Source organism: Somniosus microcephalus, chromosome 9 (assembly GCF_052327205.1).
Source record: "Somniosus microcephalus isolate GS21.2 chromosome 9, FLI_Smic_1.0, whole genome shotgun sequence".
Taxonomy (NCBI): Eukaryota; Metazoa; Chordata; class Chondrichthyes; order Squaliformes; family Somniosidae; genus Somniosus; species Somniosus microcephalus.
Window position 1 is genome coordinate 65,266,561 of NC_140995.1, and position 18,446 is coordinate 65,285,006.

Consider the following 18,446-nt stretch of genomic DNA (forward strand, 5'->3'; position numbering starts at 1 on the left):
CTGTCGCCCTTCCCCCAGGCCAGTCGCCCTTCCCCCGGGCCTGTCGCCCTTCCCCCGGGCCAGTCGCCCTTCCCCCGGGCCTGTCGCCCTTCCCCCGGGCCAGTCGCCCTTCCCCCGGGCCAGTCGCCCTCCCCCCGGGCCAGTCGCCCTCCCCCCGGCCCTGTCGCCCTCCCCCCGGCCCTGTCGCCCTCCCCCCGGCCCTGTCGCCCTCCCCCCGGCCCTGTCGCCCTCCCCCCGGCCCTGTCGCCCTCCCCCCGGGCCTGCCGCCCTCCCCCCGGGTCTGTCACCCTTCCCCCTGGGTCTACCTCTTCCCTGGACCGCTCACGCAGCTCCGTCTCCTGTTCTGCCCTCAGCTCGACTAAACCTGGGGAAAGTTCCTTTACGAGCACTCGATCCTCCCTGACCACTTTTCCTGTGTTCACTGCACCCAGTTGGTCCGTCACAAAACATAACTGGCTCAGCAGACCATTTGTAATGTTTGGAAGAAATTAATCTATGTTTCTATACCAACGATGAGGAGCTTCAGGTATGTGGAGGGACTGGCGAAGCTGGGATTGTTCTCCTTATAGGATAGATGGTTAAGGGGAGATTTAATAGAGATGTTCAAAATTTTGAAGGGTTTTGATAGAGTAAATAAGGAGGGTCGGTAACCAGAGGACACAGATTGAAAATAATTGGTAAAAGAGCCAGAGGGAATATTATTTTACGGAGTGAGTTGTTGTGAACTGGAATGCACTGCCTGCAAGTGCGTTGGAAGCAGATTCAGTAATAACTTTCAAAAGGGAATAAGATATATACTTAAAAAGGAAACATTTGCAGGGCTATGGGGGGAGTGGGACTAATTGGATAAGTATTTTAGAGAGCCAGTACAGTGGGCCGAATAGCCTCCTTCTATGCTATATGATTCTATGAATCTATAATAAACAGTATGCTGTAGCTGAAGGTCATTTATAATGTAGCTCATGATTTAGAGCATCATGTTCTCCGTGTAGTCAATATTGCACTGCAAAGAATGAAGTGTGCATTAAGGACGTAAATTTGATTCTGATTTCTGTATGAGTGTATCCACATCAGCATCTTCTGTCAGCCGTAGCTCAGTGGGTAGCACTCTCGCCTCTGAGTCAGAAGGTTGTGGGTTCAAGTCCCACTCCAGAGACATGAGCATATAATCCAGGCTGACACTTATTACTGAGGGAGGTGCCATCTTTCAGGTGAGATGGCCTCGTCCAAGGCCTCGTCTGCCCTCTCGGGTGGATGTAAAAGATCCCATGGCACTATTTTGAAGAAGAGCAGGGGAGTTCTCCCCGGTGACCATCCAATATTTATCTCTCAACCAACGTCACTGAAACAGATGATCTGGTCATTGATTTCATTGGTACGATAGCAAAATACTGCGGATGCTGGAAATCCGAAATAACAACAGAAAATGCTGGAAAAACTCAGCAGGCCAGGCAACATCCGTGGAGCGAGAAATAGAGTCAACGTTTCGAGTCAAACTCTTTGTCAAGACTGGAAAGGCACAGGAAATGAAATAGATTGAAAGGCCAGGCTGGGAGAGAACAAAACAGAAATGAAGAGACATTAAGAGGTATTCAAAACGAGATGAGATGGTGATAGGACTAGTGGAGACAAAAGACGGCTCTAGATTAGGTGTGAAATGCGCTGGCAGAATGGGAGACAGCTGCCATGTGGGAGAGAGAGAGAAAAAAAAGGAAAGGGGGGAGGGGGAAAAGCCAAAACAAAGGTGTGGCTAAAAAATATAAGTAAAAATGTAATAGGGGCCGAGGTTATGATCGGAAATTGTTGAACTCAATATTGAGTCCGGAAGGCTGTAAAGTGCCTAATCGGAAGATGAGGTGCTGTTCCTCGAGTTTATGCTTAACTTCCATGGAACAATGCAAGAGGCCAAGGACGGTGAGGTCCGAGTGGGAATGGAGCGGTGAATTAAAATGACAGGCGACCGGAAGCTCGGGGTCATCCTTACGGACTGAACGGAGGTGTTCCGCAAAGCGGTCACCCAATCTGCGTTTGGCCTCCCCAATGTAGAGGAGGCCACACCATTTTGTGCTGAGTTTTTCCAGCATTTTCTGTTGTTATCATTGATTTCGTCGCTGTTCGTGGGATCTTGCTGTGTATACATTGGCTGCCATGTTTCCTACATGACTACACTTCAAAAAAGTATTTCATTAGCTGTAAAGCACTTTGAGACGTCCTGAGATCGTGAAAGGCGTGATATAAATGCAAGTCTTTCGTTCCTTTCTTTTTACAGTTATAGGACAGGAAATTGAAGCCATCAGTCTGTTTGGAACTCCTGCCTCGACAGTGCTTGGTAGCAAGATTTCAAAGATTGACTTCCGAGTTCTCCATCCCATCGTTATTACAAGACTTGGGGTGTTCCACGATCAGAGAGGAGCAGGCTTTCATCAGAACCTGACCGTGCGGCTCTACCAAACCACACTGGAGGTAAATCCCACCACTCATTCATGATGTCCCTGAACTTAACTTCCGATCCCATATCCTCTCCATCGCCAAGACCGCTTACTTCCAAAATAAAAACAGAAAATGCTGGAAATACTCAGCAGGTCAGGCAGCATCTGTAGAGAGAGAAACAGAGTTAACGTTTCAGGTCAATGAAGTTGGAGATGTTGTAGGAGGTTCCGTTCCCGTCCCCCCCTCCCCCCCTTACAGACAGTTCTTTGACTTCAGGATTTATAAGAACAAAATACGCACAACACAGGGTTCGGCTCAACCTTCGATTTGTTCGTTTATTGAACCCCTCTGTGATTTGACCGGGATAACACAAGACCCACAATACAAAACCCTTACACAAGGTTACCTGAAACTGACACGAAATACCAGTTAAAACCCTGCCGCAGTTTAACTGAAACTAACACGAAATCCCACAGCACAAACCCTTCTGCGATTTGACTGCTGCTTATAAAATTACCCAGACAAATCCCTCTACGATTTGACTGAAACTTACAATCACTCACACAGCTGGTCGTTCTGGTGTTGATTGTAGGCCAAACCTTCCGGCCTCCTTCCGACTGCAGTACCCCCTCTGTGAAGTTGTCCTCTTTTATATCTCAAACATATTTCCTGTTGTAACGTCCGATGGTTAACACCTTTTAATTATGAGATTATTCCACGTCCTGGTCTACACAGGACCGGACCGGGCAGGCCTGGTCAGTCCTCATGCTGTTTAAACAGTGCAACCTTTCTATGGTGTAAGATTCCTGGCTCCAAAGTTAACGAATGTGTGAATGTCCCTTTTTCTTCTTGGCAGGAACCATTCAGATGGTAATGGCTGTCGTCCGGTGCTATTGTCTATGCTGATGGCATTCTCAGTACCTTGTATTGAATCGATGGCAGTTGTCCTATATCATTTGACTATGATAATGTCTTTTCCAGCCTCTTCTAACGAGCCATAGTTTCGTTGCAATGTTTGAATTAACCCCTTACTGCATAGCCCACCTCTGTGTGCTGAGGTATGGCTTTTATATTTCACAGTTCAATGTCCATGGGTTTGGGGTTTTTTATATTCCATAAATTTTACAATTGTGGGGGAGGAACGGATCCTACAATGTAAAAGGTTTTTAAGCAAGTGCAGGGGGAGGAGAGGAAAGAACAAAAGGGAAGGTCTGTGACAGGATGGAAGGCAGGAGAGATTAAGAGACAAAAGGGATGATGGTGCAAGGCAAAAGGAGATGGTAATGGGACAAGTTAAGAAACAAAAGATGGCTCTAGATGAAGTGTAAATGGCAATGGCAGAATGATCAACAGCTGCCATGTGAAAAAAAATAGGGGCATTGTTAAACTCGATGTTGAGTCCAGAAGGCTGTAAAGTGCCTAATCGAAAGATGAGGTGCTGTTCCTCGAGCTTACGTTGAGCTTCATTGGAACAATGTAAGAGGTCGAGGATGGAGAGATCAGAGTGGGAGTGAAGCGGTGAATTAAAGTGACGGGACCGGAAGCTCGGGGTCACCCTTACGCACTGAACGGAGGTGTTCCGCAAAGCGGTCACCTAATCTGCGTTTGGTCTCCCCAATGTAGAGGAGAATGCATCGTGAGCAGCGAATACACTATATACTAAATTGCAAGAAGTACAAGTAAATCACTGTTTCACCTGGAAGGGGTGTTTGGGAACCTGGACAGTGGGAAGGGAGGAGGTAACAGGGCAGGTGTTGCATCTCCTGCACTTGCATGGGAAGGTGCCAGGTGAAGGGTAAGGGGTGTTGGGGGTGATTGAGGAGTGGACCAGGGTGTCTCGGAGGGAGTGGTCCCTTCAGAATGCTGAAAGTGGAGGTGAGGGGAAGATATGTTTGGTGGTGGGATCATGCTGGAGGTGGCAGACATGGCGCAGGTTGATCCATTGAGTGTGGAGGTTGGTGGGGTGAAAGGTGAGGACAAGGGGAACCCTATCGTGGTTCTGGGAGGGAGGGGAAGGGGTGAGAGCAGAAGTGCGGGAAATAGAACGGACACTGTCAAGGGCCGTGTCAACCACGGTAGAGGGGAATCCTTGGTTGAGGAAAAAGGAAAACATGTCGGAAGCACTGGTATGGAAGGTGGCATCGTTAGAACAGACGCGGTGGAGACGGAGAAACTGGGAGAATGGAATAGAGTCCTTACAGGAAGCGGGGTGGGAGGAAGTGTAGTCCAGGTAGCTGTGGGAGTCAGTGGGCTTGTAGTGAATGTTTGTCAATAGCCTATCCCCAGAGATGGAGACAGAGAACTTCCGCCTACATCCATCTCTGTAACACTGCCCATCTCTGCCCCTGCCTCAGTCCATCTGCTGCTGAAGGACTCATTCATACTTTTGTTACCTCCAAACTCGACTATTCCAACGCACTCTTGGCTGGCCTCCCATCTTGCACCCTCCGTAAACTTGAGCTCATCCAAAACTCTGCTGCCCGTATCCTATCCCCCACCAAGTCCCGTTCATCCATCACCAATGTTCCCTCTAAGCTGCGTGGCCAAGGGGCTGCGCAGTAATGGGAAAGGCCTCGCACAGGCTGCTAACCAGCTTCTCCATTGTAAATACTGCGCATGCGTAGAAATTTAAAGGGACCGTGCACTAAAAGAAACAGACCGCGCAGAACAAAGCACAGCTTACAGGGAACATTGCCCATCACCCCTGTGCTCGCTCACCTACATTGGTGTCTGGTCCGGCAACGCCTCAAATGTGAAATTCTCATCCTCTGTTCAAAATCCCTCTTCATCCCTCCCTATCTCTAAAATTCTCTAGCCCTGCAACCCTCCGAGAACTCTATGTTCCTCGAAATTTGGCCTCTTGTGCCTCCCCGATTTTCATTGCCCCACTATTGGCGGCCGTGCCTTCAGCTGCCTAGGCCCTAAACTCTGGAATTCACTCCCTAAACCTCTCTGCCTCTCTACCTCTCCTCCTTTAAGATGCTCCTTAAAACCTACCTCTTTGACCGAGCTTTTGGTCACCTGTCCTAATATCTCCTTTATAATTCTAATAGGAATGTATCAATGTTCTTCATGTAACCGTGGTGTTCATTTTGGACCTGGGGCAAAAACGCAACAGCAGGTCTGAAAAGATTATTGGTTTGTTTTTATTCATTCTGGAGATGTGGGCGTTGCTGGCAAGGCCGGCATTTATTGCCCATCTCTAGTTGCCCCGAGAAGGTGGTGGTGGTGGGCCTTCTCCTTGAACCACTGCAGTCCTTAAGGTAACCATCTGGTTAGCTGGCACGCTGCAGTTACTGAGGAAATGGCCCAGTGAGGGTTGTAGGGAGTGAGTTGTACGAGGCAGCACTGTGTAACAGTTTGTTGGAACTCCAGGTTTATATTTCTAAAGCCCTGGTTGAGGTTGTTGCTGTATTACCATGTGAATGTTTTACCAGGAGGTGATTGCCAGCGCCCGCTTCAGTCCGCTCAGCTCCGGAGTACAAGTGAACCAATTGTGGTATAAACCAGTGGAAAGGTTCCTTTTACCTAAGGTACGAGCAGCGGTTTACGGGTAATTTTGTTTTTGCTGTTTATATACTGTCCACACTGAGCAGGTTTTAGAAAATCCCACCCAGATTGCATGCTTCAGTCCTCGCTGAATTTTCTCCCCTTTTCCCCCACTCAGTTCAGCTCTTGCGATGAAATGCTCTGTTCTCTGGCTGGTGGGGGAGCAGGAGACCTCTTCCCAGGCCTCTACAGACGTGCCATTGAACTGGTCATTAAGAAGTGGATGAGGGCAGCCTTGGCTGACTCCCATTGTTTCCCCCCATTCCCCCAAAGGATAGCTCCTGGCTCCTACTCTGGATTACCCCCCCACTCAGTATTTAGAGGATTCCGATTGTGAGCCCCTGCACTAGATGGTGCCTCACATTAGGGACATCAGTGTGTGGCTCCATCGGGCAGTCCAACACTTCTCGCTACTTCAATGAGATAGACATATAATCACAAGCGTCCAAGTATATTAAGATTTATTTTTCTACGTTACAAAGCCCATCCTTAACCCATCCAGTTTCTCAAACTATCTTCCCATCTCTTATCTTCACTTTCCTCTCCAAGATGCTTGAACCTGTCGTCACCTCCCCCACTCACCCCACCCCCATCTCCATGTCCATCTCTTCCAAAACTTGTGCTTCAATCTCTTCAGTCTGAAGTCCACTCTGCTCACAATACCAAGACCACCCTGGCCAAACTCACAAATGACGCTGTCTGCGACTGTGGCCGCTGTGCGTTAATCCTCGATGCCTCCATCAATCTCTCTGCAGAGTTCATTGTGGTATTTATCTTTCCTTCAATCGCCTATCTAACCCATTCTTAAATGTTGACGTGGTCTCTGCTCCAATCACTAATTCTGCATTCCACTGCCTCCCAACCCTGTGTGTCAAAAAGAAATTCTCTTGCTCTCTGTCATAAATCTGTTATATTTAATGTTGTATCTGTGTTCCCTTGATCTAGACCCCTCAACCACTGGAAAAGTCTGTTTCTATCTGTCTGATCCCTTCATAATTACGTCTCTAACCCCGATACTCACTCCCCAAACCATTTTGTTTTGCTACATCTCTCCCTGCCTACAATAGCCCTTTAATAACACATAATTTCCAACCATGCCTTCATTCTTCCTCTCCCTCAAACTCTTTTACTTCCTGCATACTTCTCAGATGTTCTTTTACATGAGGAGCGCTTTAATCGATGTAACTGGTTATTTTATTAACTTGTACGACCTGGATTTCGCATAGGAGAGTTGGAACGCACTTATTAGCAGGAAGTAACTGGGGTGCTCTCTGAGCCTGTCTGACACATGAGGCAGCAGTAACATCCTGTGACATACTTTCACTTGCCTCTTGTCATATATTAATGGTATTGACTGAAAAGGCAAGCCACTGCTAACACTGTCCTAGATCCCATCAGTGTCAGCTGTGGCTCAGTGGGTAGCACTCTCGCCTCTGAGTCAGAAGGTCATGGGTTCAAGTCCTGCTCCAGAGTCTTGCGCCCATAATCTAGGCTGACATTCCAGTGCAGTACTGAGGGAGTGCTGCACTGTCGGAGGTGCCGTCTTTCAGATGAGATGTTAAACCGAGGCCCTGTCTGCCCTCTCGGGTGGATGTAAAACATCCCATGGCCGCTATTTCGAAGAAGAGCAGAGGAGTTCTCCCTGGTGCCCTGGCCAATATTTATCACTCCACCCTCAACCAACAATACTAAAATAGATGATTTGGTCATTTATCACATTGTTGATTGTGGGATCTTGCTGTGCGCAGATTGGCTAGCGCATTTTCTGCATTATTTTCACACAGAGGGTTGTTAAGATCTGGAATGTACTACCTGAAAGAGTGGTGGAATCAGATTCCATAGGAACTTGCAAAAGGCAATTGGGCATGTACTTGAAGAGGACTAATTTGCAGGGTTATGGGCAAAAAGCTGTGGTGTGGGACTAATTGGATAGCTCTTTCAAAGAGTTGGCACAGGCATGATGGGCCGAATGGCCTCCTGTGCTGTAAGATTTTATGATTACAACAGTGACTACATTTCAAAACTACTTTATTGGCTGTAAAATGCTTTCGGACGTCCTGAGGTCTCGAAAGTCGCTATATAAATGCAAGTTCTATTGTTTCCTCCTTCTGAGCAGAACGGTTTCACATGTTGACAGCCATTCACTTGTAGTAAACCAACGCAACGGCAAGTATGCCAATCTGCTGAATAAATGACCCATTCCTTCATGGCTCAGTAAATAACTGCAGTCTTCATACTTGGCCAGTTGTGTTTGAGGTGGAAGCCTGCAGGACCATTCCAGGCAGGGTACAAAGCTTCAGGTCAGGGTTTAAATACCATCCTCTCTTTGACAGGGCTTTGAAGGCACCATTGCTTGGGAGAGCCAAGACCCGGAGTGTCTCATCACCACTAACCTCACTGATGTCCTGCTTGACAGTGGAGGAGGTGTCCTTAGGTTTTCTGCAGTAAGTTGATCCTCGTGTTACAGTAAGTTGACTAATCACGATTCCTCCAGAAAAGCAATTAAAAGCACAAGAGCTGCATCCTCTCCCGGGGACAGACACTGGGAAATTGCCTGGTTCCATCTGTAAGCGATTACTGTGTGCTGGTGCCGTGCTTGTCAACACATTAGTGTCAGCCGTGGTTCAGTGAGTAGCACTTTCGTCTCTGAGTCAGAGTGTCGTGGGTTCAAGTCAAACTCGAGAGACATGAGCCCATAATCCAGACTGACACACCAGTGCAGTACTGAGGGAGCGCCGCACTGTCGGAGGGGTGGTACTCAGGGAGCACTGCACTGTCGGAGGGGCAGTACTGAGAGAGCGCCGCACTGTCGGAGGGGCAGTGCTGAGGGAGCGCCGCACTGTCAGAGGGGCAGTACTGAGGAAGTGCTGCATTGTCAGAGGGGCAGTACTGAGGGAGCGTTGCACTGTCAGAGGGGCAGTACTGAGGGAATGGGGTACTGTCGGAGGGGCAGTACTGAGGGAGTGCTGCATTGTCAGAGGGACAGTACTCAGGGAGCACTGCACTGGCGGAGGGACAGCACTGAGGGAGCACTGCACCGTCGGCGGGGCAGTACTGAGGGAGTGCTGCACTGTCGGATGGGCAGTACTGAGGGACTGCTGTACTGTTGGAGGGGCCGTAATGAGGGAGTGTTGCACTGCCAGAGGGGCAATACTGAGAGTGCGCTGCACTGTCGGAGGGGCAGTACTGAGGGAGCACAGCACTGTCGGAGGGGCAGTACTGAGGGAGCGCCGCACTGTCAGAGGGGCGGTACTGAGGGAGCGCTTCACTGTCGGAGGGGCAGTACTGAGGGAGTGCTGCACTGCTGAAAGGGCAGTACTGAGGGAGCACTGCACTGTCGGAGGGGCAGTACTGAGGGAGCGCCGTACTGTCGGAGGGACGGTACTGAGAGAGCGCCGCACTGTCGGAGGGGCGGTTTTGAGGGAGCGCTTCACTGTCGGAGGGGCAGTACTGAGGGAGCGCCGCACTGTCAGAGGGGCGGTACTGAAGGAGTGCTTCACTGTCGGAGGGGCAGTACTGAGGGAGCGTTGCACTGCCAGAGGGGCAATACTGAGAGAGCGCCGCACTGTCGGGGGGGCAGTACTGAGGGAGCGCTGCACAATTCGGAGGGGCAGTACTGAAGGAACGCTGCTGTGTTGGAAGGGCAGTACTGAGGGAGTGCTGCACTGTCGGAGGGTCAGTACTGAGGGTGCGCTGCACTGTCGGAGGGCAGTACTAAGGGAGCGCTGCACTGTTGGATGGGCAGTACTGAGGGAGTGCTGCACTGTCGGAGGGGCAGTACTGAGGGAGCGCTGCGCTGTCGGAGGGACAGTACTAAGGGAGCACTGCACCGTCGGCGGGGCAGTACTGAGGGAGTGCTGCGCTGTTGGAGGGACAGTATTGAGGGAGTGCTGTACTGTTGGAGGGGCCGTACTGAGGGAGTGCTGCATGGTCAGAGGGACAGTACTCCGGGAGCGCTGCACTGGTGGAGGGACAGTACTGAGGGAGCACTGCACCATCGGCGGGGCAGTACTGAGGTAGTGCTGCGCTGTCGGAGGAGGGACTGCTGTACTGTTGGATGGGCCGTAATGAGGAAGCGCTACACTGTCGGAGGGTCAGTACTGAAGGAACGCTGCACTGTTGGCAGGGCAGTGCTGAGGTAGCGCCGCACTGTCAGAGAGGCAGTACTGAGGGAACGCTGCACAATTCGGCAGGGCAGTACTGAAGGAACGCTGCACTGTTGGAAGTGCAGTACTGAGGGAGGGCTGCACCGTCGGCGGGGCAGTACTGAGGGAGTGCTGCGCTGTCGGAGGGACAGTACTGAGGGACTGCTGTACTGTTGGAGGGGCCGTAATGAGGAAGCGCCGCACTGTCGGAGGGGCGGTACTGAGGGAGCGCCGCACTGTCGGAGGGGCGGTACTGAGGGAGCGCCGCACTGTCGGAGGGGCGGTACTGAGGGAGCGCTGCACTGTCGGAGGGGCGATACTGAGGGAGCACTACACCGTCGGCGGGGCAGTACTGAGGGAGCACTGCACTGTCGGAGGGACAATACTGAGGGAGTGCAGTACTGTTGGAGGGGCCGTACTGAGGGAGTGCTGCATTGTCAGAGGGACAGTACTGAGGAAGCACTGCACTGTCGGAGGTTCAGTGCTGAAGGAACGCTGCACTGTTGGAAGTGCAGTACTGAGGGAGGGCTGCATCGTCGGCGGGGCAGCACTGAGGGAGCGCTGCACTGTGTGGGGGACAGTATTGAGGGAGCGCTTGATGTGCCTTCAATAACCACAAAACTAGAAGTTATAGACTTTAACAAGTTGGCTTTTAATCACTAAGATCAGAGCTAACATCTCAACACACCGACTGGCTCACAGGAATGAGTCATACAGATCCTGGGATCTTTAAGTAAGAGAAGTCAGGGGCGGAGCCAAGAGCCAAGACCTGGAACCTTCCAGGTTAGTCAGGAAAGAGGAAGTGAAACTATACACCGTGTGGGGGAGGGTAATATACATGAGTGCAAAACGAATACAGGCAAGACAAACAGATTTCATTACATTCACCCCTTCTTTAGATTTAGTCCATCGGGGTGATGTTTCTTAAAAGTTGGTATAAGTGAGTCTGTCAGGAGGTTTTGCGGTTCTCAGTGATCGGCGCAAAGCCGGTTGGGGTGCCTCTAGGGGAGTGGATTCTGGTTCCTCCGCTGTCCTGGCCTCCGCAGTGTCTTCCAGGTTATCTGCAGTGTCCTCCAGGTTAAAGTTGGGTATTGATACCTCTGGGCGTCCTGTCTCTTTTTGGTGTAGGTCTTCCTCGGGTAGTCTCTCATCGTTCTCTCCACTCCCCAAGGGAGCGAGGTCTTTTATGGAAACCGTGTCCTCTCGCCCGTCAGAGTATTCGATATAGGCGTACTGAGGGTTTGCATGGAGGAGCTGTACCTTTTCCACAAGGGGGTCCGTTTTATGGCCTCTCACGTGCTTCCGCAATAGTACTGTCCCCGGAGACGTCAGCCACGCGGGTAGAGATATGCCCGAGGTGGATTTCCGGGGGAAAACGAACATCTTTTCGTGAGGGGTAGCGTTAGTGGCAGTACATAACAGAGACCTTATGGAGTGGAGCACGTCTGGGAGGACTTCCTGCCAGCGGGAGGTCGGAAGGCCTTTTGACTTTAAGGCTAACGTGACAGCCTTCCAAACAGTAGCATTCTCCCTTTCCACTTGCCCATTACCCCGGGGGTTGTAGCTAGTGGTTCTGCTAGTGGCTATCCCCTTTGAGAGCAAGAACTGTCGCAGCTCGTCACTCATGAATGACGTCCCCTCATCGCTGTGTATGTAGTTCGGCATGCCAAACATGCAGAATAGATTACAGAGACACTTGATGACCGTGGCACTGGTCATGTCTGGGCAGGGAATGGCGAAGGGGAAGCGGGAATATTCATCGATGATATTGAGGAAGTATGCGTTACGGTCGGCAGAGGGAAGGGGTCCCTTGAAGTCCAGACTTAGGCGCTCGAATGGCCGTGTGGCTTTGATAAGGTGTGCACGGTCAGGCCTGTAGAAACGAGGCTTACATTCCGCACAGATGCGGCAGGCTCTGGTCATTGCCCTGACCTCCTCGATGGAGTGGGGCAGATTACGGGGCTATATAAAATGGTATAGTTGGGTGACCCCTGGGTGACAGAGGTCGTTGTGGAGACCCTGTAATTTGTCCGTATGAATGCTGGCACACATTCCCCGCGTCTGGGGGTTCATTAAGGGCTCCCGGCCTGTACATAATATCATAGTCGAACGTGGATAGTTCGATCCTCCACCTGAGTATTTTGTCATTCTTGATTTTCCCCCTTTGTTATTAAACATGAAAGCCACCGACCGCTGGTCGGTGAGCAGGGTGAAACGTTTGCCGGCTAGGTAGTGTCTCCAGTGCCGCACTGCCTCCACTATAGCCTGTGCCTCCTTCTCGACAGAAGAGTGCCTGATTTCAGGTCCCTGAAGGGTTCGGGAGAAGAAGGCCACAGGTCTCCCAGCCTGATTGAGGGTCGCAGCTAAGGCAAAGTCTGACGCATCGCTTTCGACTTGAAAGGGAATGCTTTCGTCCACTGCACACAGTGCAGCCCTTTCAATGTCCTGTTTGATACTGGTGAAAGCCTCCCGAGCTTCAGCTGATAGTGGGAAGGACGTCGATTTAATGAGGGGTCGGGCTTTATCAGAGTAATTGGGCACCCATTGGGCATAATACGAAAAAAATCCCAGGCACCTTTTTAAAGCTTTGGGATTGTGTGGCAGGGGCAGTTCCTTTAGGGGGCGTAATCGGTCAGGGTCCGGTCCAATTACCCCATCTTCCACCACACAGCCGAGGATACAGAGACGGGTTGTGTTGAAGACACATTTGTCTTCGTTGTAGGTTAGATTCAGCTTTAGGGCAGTTTTTAAAAATCTCGCAAGATTTAGATCGTGGTCTTGCTGGTTCTGCCCGCAGATAGTGACATTGTCCAGATAGGGGTAGGTAGCTTGTAGTTTATTCTCGTCAACCATGCGGTCCATCTTACGTTGGAAGACCGAGACCCCATTTGTTACCCCGAAGGGCACTCTGAGAAAATGGTAGAGGCGTCCGTTCGCCTCAAAGGCGGTGTATGGGCGGTCCTCCGTTCTAATGGGGAGCTGGTGATACGCGGATTTGAGGTCGATAGTCGAGAAGACTCGGTATTGCGCAATCTGGTTGACCATTTCTGATATGCGGGGTAAAGGGTAAGCGTCCAGCTGGGTATAAATATTAACAGTCTGGCTGTAGTCAATTACCATCCGTTTCTTTTCGCTACTTTTAACTATGACTACTTGGGCACGCCACGGACTGTTACTGCATTCAATAATGCCTTCCCGCAGGAGTCTGTCCACTTCCGCCTTGATAAAGTGTCTGTCTTCCAGACTGTACCGTCTACTTTTGGTTGCTATGGGCCTACAGTTTGGAGCGAGATTAGCGAATAAAGAGGGCGGGCTGATTTTTAAGGTTGATAGGCCACAGACTGTGAGTGGCGGCTGGGACCCGCCATATGCTAGCGTGACACTTTCGTGGTGGCACTGGAAGTCCAGGCCCAAGATTACATTAACACAGAGTTCTGGCATCACGAGGAGTTTAAAACCCTTGTAGTCCGTGCCTTTTACAGTCAGTGTTACCACACAGTAGCCCAAAATGTCCGAAGTGTGGGGCTTAGCAGCCATAGCAATTCTGCTCCGTGTAGGGGTTACCGTTAATGAGTGCCGCCGTACCAGGCTAGGGTGGATAAAACTCTCGGTACTCCCACAGTCAATTAAACATTTCGTTAAATTCCCGTTTACCTGTATGTCCATCATGGATTTTGTCAACGGGTGTGGCCTGGATTGATCCACCGTGATCGAAGCCACTGTTGGGCCCTGGGCGGCCGTTGAGTCGGGAAAAGATGGCGGATCCCAAGATGGCGGCCCGCACGGCACGCACGAGGCGGTGACGGAGTTGGAAATCTGATTCCCCCTGCAGACTTTGCTAAAATGCCCCTTTTTCTTACATTTGAAGCATGTAGCGTCCTTCGCTGGGCATTGTTGTCTGGGGTGCGTGGCCTGGCCGCAGAAGTAGCATTTTGGGCCTCGAGACATTGCCGCTGTAGTAGGACTCCTGGGTGAACTTCTGTGTGGGGACTCCGGCGGTGTAGAGCTGGTCTGAGACCTGGATGGGGAAGATGGCTGATTCCAAGATGGCGGCCCGCTCGGCGCGCACGACACGGTGAGGGCCGCATGGCCGGAAGAATAAGAGTCAGAGTTTTTCTGGGCCACATCCAGCGATCGCGCAGTGGCCACTGCCTTTTTTAAGTCCAGGACCTCCTTCTCCAGCAGTCTCTGCCGGATATAATTCGATTTGAGGCCCGTGATGAAGGAATCGCGGACCAATTCGTCAGAGTACACGTTGGCCGTCACGGCCTTGCAGTTACAGTCCCGGACCAAGTCCTTTAGGCCCTGTAAGAAATCGTCCATTGATTCCTCAGGTTGCTGCCTACGTGTAGCCAGCAGATGTCTGGCGTACACTTCATTTACCGGCCTCTGGTATTGGGATTTCAGGATAGTGATGGCCTCCGTGCAAGAGGTGGCGTCCCGGATGAACGAATAAATCCGATGACTAACGCGAGTAGTCAGGAGACTCAGTTTATCTACCTCGCTAGCGGATGAGGCCCTCGCGAAGAGTTCGAAGCATTTGAGCCAGTGTCCAAATTGATTTGATGCTTCAGCAGAATATGGATCCAAGTCCAGACGCTCTGGTTTTAGGAGTCGATCCATCCTAGCATTCTTTAGTGATTAAAATTGATGCGCCTTCAATAACCACAAAACTAGAAGTTATAGATTTTAACAAGTTGGCTTTTAATCACTAAGATCAGAGCTAACATCTCAACACACCGACTGGCTCACAGGAATGAGTCATACAGATCCTGGGATCTTTAAGTAAGAGAAGTCAGGGGCGGAGCCAAGAGCCAAGACCTGGAACCTTCCAGGTTAGTCAGGAAAGAGGAAGTGAAACTATACACCATGTGGGGGAGGGTAATATACATGAGTGCAAAACGAATACAGGCAAGACAAACAGATTTCATTACAGCGCTGCACTGTCGGAGGGCAATACTGAGGGAGCGCTGCACTGTTGGATGGGCAGTACTGAGGGAGTGCGGCACTGTCGGAGGGGCAGTACTGAAGGAACGCTGCACTGTTGGAAGTGCAGTACTGAGGGAGGGCTGCACTGTCGGCGGGGCAGTACTGAGGGAGCACTACACCGTCAGCGGGGCAGTACTGAGGGAGTGCTGCGCTGCCGGAGGGCCAGTACTGAGAGAGCGCTGCACTGTCGGAGGGGCAGTACTGAGGGAGCACTGCACTGTCGGAGGGGCAGTACTGAGGGAGCACTTCACTGTCGGAGGGGCAGTACTGAGGGAGAGCTGTACTGTCGGAGGGGCAGTACCGAGGGAGCGCTGCACTGTCGGAGGGGCAGTACTGAGGGAGCACTGCACTGTTCGATGGGCAGTACTGAGGCAGTGCTGCACTGTCGGAGGGGCAGTACCGAGGGAGCGCTGCACTGTCGGAGGGGCAGTACTGAGGGAGTGCTGCACTGTCGGAGGTGCAGTACTGAGGGAGCGCTGCACTGTCGGAGGGGTGGTACTGAGGGAGCGTTTCACTGTCAGAAGGGCGGTACTGAGGGAGTGCCGAACTGTCGGAGGGACAGTACTGAGGGAGCATGGCACTGTCGGAGGGACAGTACTGAAGGAGTGCTGCACTGTCGGAGGGGCAGTACTGAGGGAGCGCTGCACTGTCGGAGGGGCGGTACTGAGGGAGTGCCGAACTGTCGGAGGGACAGTACTGAGGGAGCACGTCACTGTCAGACGGGTAGTACTGAAATAGTGCCACACTGTCGGAGGGGCAGTATTGAGGGAGTGCTGCACTGTCGGAAGGGCAGTACTGAGGGAGCGCCGCACTGTCGGAGGGGTGGTACGGAGGGAGCACTGCACCATCGGCGGGGCCGTATTGAGGGAGTGCTGCGCTGTCAGAGGGACAGTACTGAAGGAATGCTGCACTGTTGGCAGGGCAGTGCTGAGGTAGCGCTGCACTGTCGGAGGGGCAGTACTGAGGGAGCGCTGCACTGTCGGAGGGACAGTACTGAGAGAGCGCCGCACTGTCGGAGGGTTAGTACTGAGGGAGTGCTGCACTGTCGGAGGGGTAGTACTGAGGAAGTGCTGCACTGTCGGAGGGGCAGTACTGAGGGAGCGCCGCACTGTTGGAGGGGCGGTACCGAGGGAGCGCATCACTGTCGGAGGGGCAGTACTGAAGGAACGCTGCACTCTCGAGGGGCAGTACTGAGGGAGTGCGGCACTGTGTGGGGGACAGTACTGAGGGAGCGCTGCACTGTCAGAGGGGCAGTACTGAGGGAGCACTACACTGTCGGCGGGGCAATACGGAGGGAGTGCTGCGCTGTCGGAGGGACAGTACTGAGGAAGCACTGCACTGTCGGAGGGACAGTACTGAGGGAGCATGGCACTGTCGGAGGGGCAGTACTGAGGGAGTGCCGAACTGTCGGAGGGACAGTACTGAGGGAGCACGTCACTGTCAGACGGGTAGTACTGAAATAGTGCCATACTGTCGGAGGGGCAGTATTGAGGGAGTGCTGCACTGTCGGAAGGACAGTACTGAGGGAGCGCCGCACTGTCGGAGGGGCGGTACGGAGGGAGCACTGCACCATCGGCGGGGCAGTACTGAGGGAGTGCTGCGCTGTCGGAGGGACAGTACTGAAGGAACGCTGCACTGTTGGCAGGGCAGTGCTGAGGTAGCGCTGCACTGTCGGAGGGGCAGTACTGAGTGAGCGCCGCACTGTCGGAGGGGCGGTACGGAGGGAGCGCTTCACTGTCGGAGGGGCAGTACTGAGGGAACACAGCACTGTCGGAGGGTCAGTATTGAGGGAGCGCTGCACAATTCGGCAGGGCAGTACTGAAGGAACGCTGCACTGTTGGAAGTGCAGTACTGAGGGAAGGCTGCACCGTCAGCGGGGCAGTACTGAGGGAGTGCTGCGCTATCGGAGGGACAGTACTGAGGGACTGCTGTACTGTTGAAGGGGCCGTAATGAGGAAGCGCTGCACTGTTGGAGGGGAGTACTGAGGGAGCGCCGTACTGTCGGAGGGGCGGTACTGAGGGAGCGCCGCACTGTCGGAGGGGCGGTACTGAGGGAGCGCCGCACTGTCGGAGGGACGGTACTGAGGGAGCACTACACCGTTGGCGGGGCAGTACTGAGGGAGCGCTGCACTGTCGGAGGGGCAGTACTGAGGGAGCACTACACTGTCGGCGGGGCAGTTCTGAGGGAGTGCTGCGTTGTCAGAGGGACAGTACTGAGGAAGCACTGCACTGTCGGAGAGTCAGTGCTGAAGGAACGCTGCACTTTTGGAAGGGCACGGCTGAGGGAGCACTGTACTGTCGGAGGGGCAGTACTGAGGGAGCGCTGCACTGTCGGAGGGGTGGTACTGAGGGAGCGATGCACTGTCGGAGGGGCAGTACTGAGGGAGCACTACACCGTCAGCGGGGCAGTACTGAGGGAGTGCTGCGCATTCGGAGGGACAGTACTGAGGGAGTGATGTACTGTTGGAGGGGCAGTACTGAGGGAGTGCTGCACTGTCGGAGGGGCAGTACTGAGGGAGCGCTGCACTGTCGGAGGGACAGTACTGAGAGAGCGCCGCACTGTCGGAGGGTTAGTACTGAGGGAGTGCTGCACTGTCGGAGGGGTAGTACTGAGGAAGTGCTGCACTGTCGGAGGGGCAGTACTGAGGGAGCGCCGCACTGTTGGAGGGGCGGTACTGAGGGAGCGCATCACTGTCAGAGGGGCAGTACTGAAGGAACGCTGCACTCTCGAGGGGCAGTACTGAGGGAGTGCGGCACTGTGTGGGGGACAGTACTGAGGGAGCACTACACTGTCGGCGGGGCAATACGGAGGGAGTGCTGCGCTGTCGGAGGGACAGTACTGAGGAAGCACTGCACTGTTGGAGGGACAGTACTGAGGGAGCATGGCACTGTCGGAGGGGCAGTACTGAGGGAGCGCTGCACTGTCGGAGGGGCAGTACTGAGGGAGCGCTGCACTGTCGGCGGGGCAATACTGAGGGAGCGCTGCACTGTCGGAGGGGCAGTACTGAGAGAGCGCCGCACTGTCGGAGGGGCGGTACTGAGGGAGCGTTTTACTGTCGGAGGGGCAGTACTGAGGGAGCACTGCACTTTCGGAGGGGCAGTACTGAGGGAGCGCCGCACTGTCGGAGGGCCGGTACTAAGGGAGCGCTTCATGTCGGAGGGGCAGTACTCAGGGAGAGCTGCACTGTCGGAGGGTCAGTACTGAAGGAACGCTGCACTGTCGAGGGGCAGTACTGAGGGGGTGCTGCACTGTTGGAGGGCAGTACTGAGGGAGCACTGCACTGTTAGATGGGCAGTACTGAGGGAGTGCTGCACTGTCGGAGGGGTGGCACT

The 18,446-nt window shown here is 52.9% G+C and overlaps 1 protein-coding gene across 5 annotated transcripts in view; it reads left to right on the forward strand.

Moving 5' to 3' along the window:
* b3galnt2 (beta-1,3-N-acetylgalactosaminyltransferase 2) overlaps positions 1-18,446 on the forward strand; it is a 72,438-nt gene that overhangs the window by 29,210 nt on the left and 24,782 nt on the right. For all 5 annotated transcript variants that reach the window (XM_085996707.1, XM_085996705.1, XM_085996706.1 and 2 more), the window contains 3 exons: positions 2,270-2,463; positions 5,868-5,963; positions 8,313-8,423. In XM_085996707.1, the coding sequence (XP_085852833.1) occupies positions 2,270-2,463; positions 5,868-5,963; positions 8,313-8,423 (401 nt within the window). The remainder of the gene's footprint in view (positions 1-2,269; positions 2,464-5,867; positions 5,964-8,312; positions 8,424-18,446) is intronic.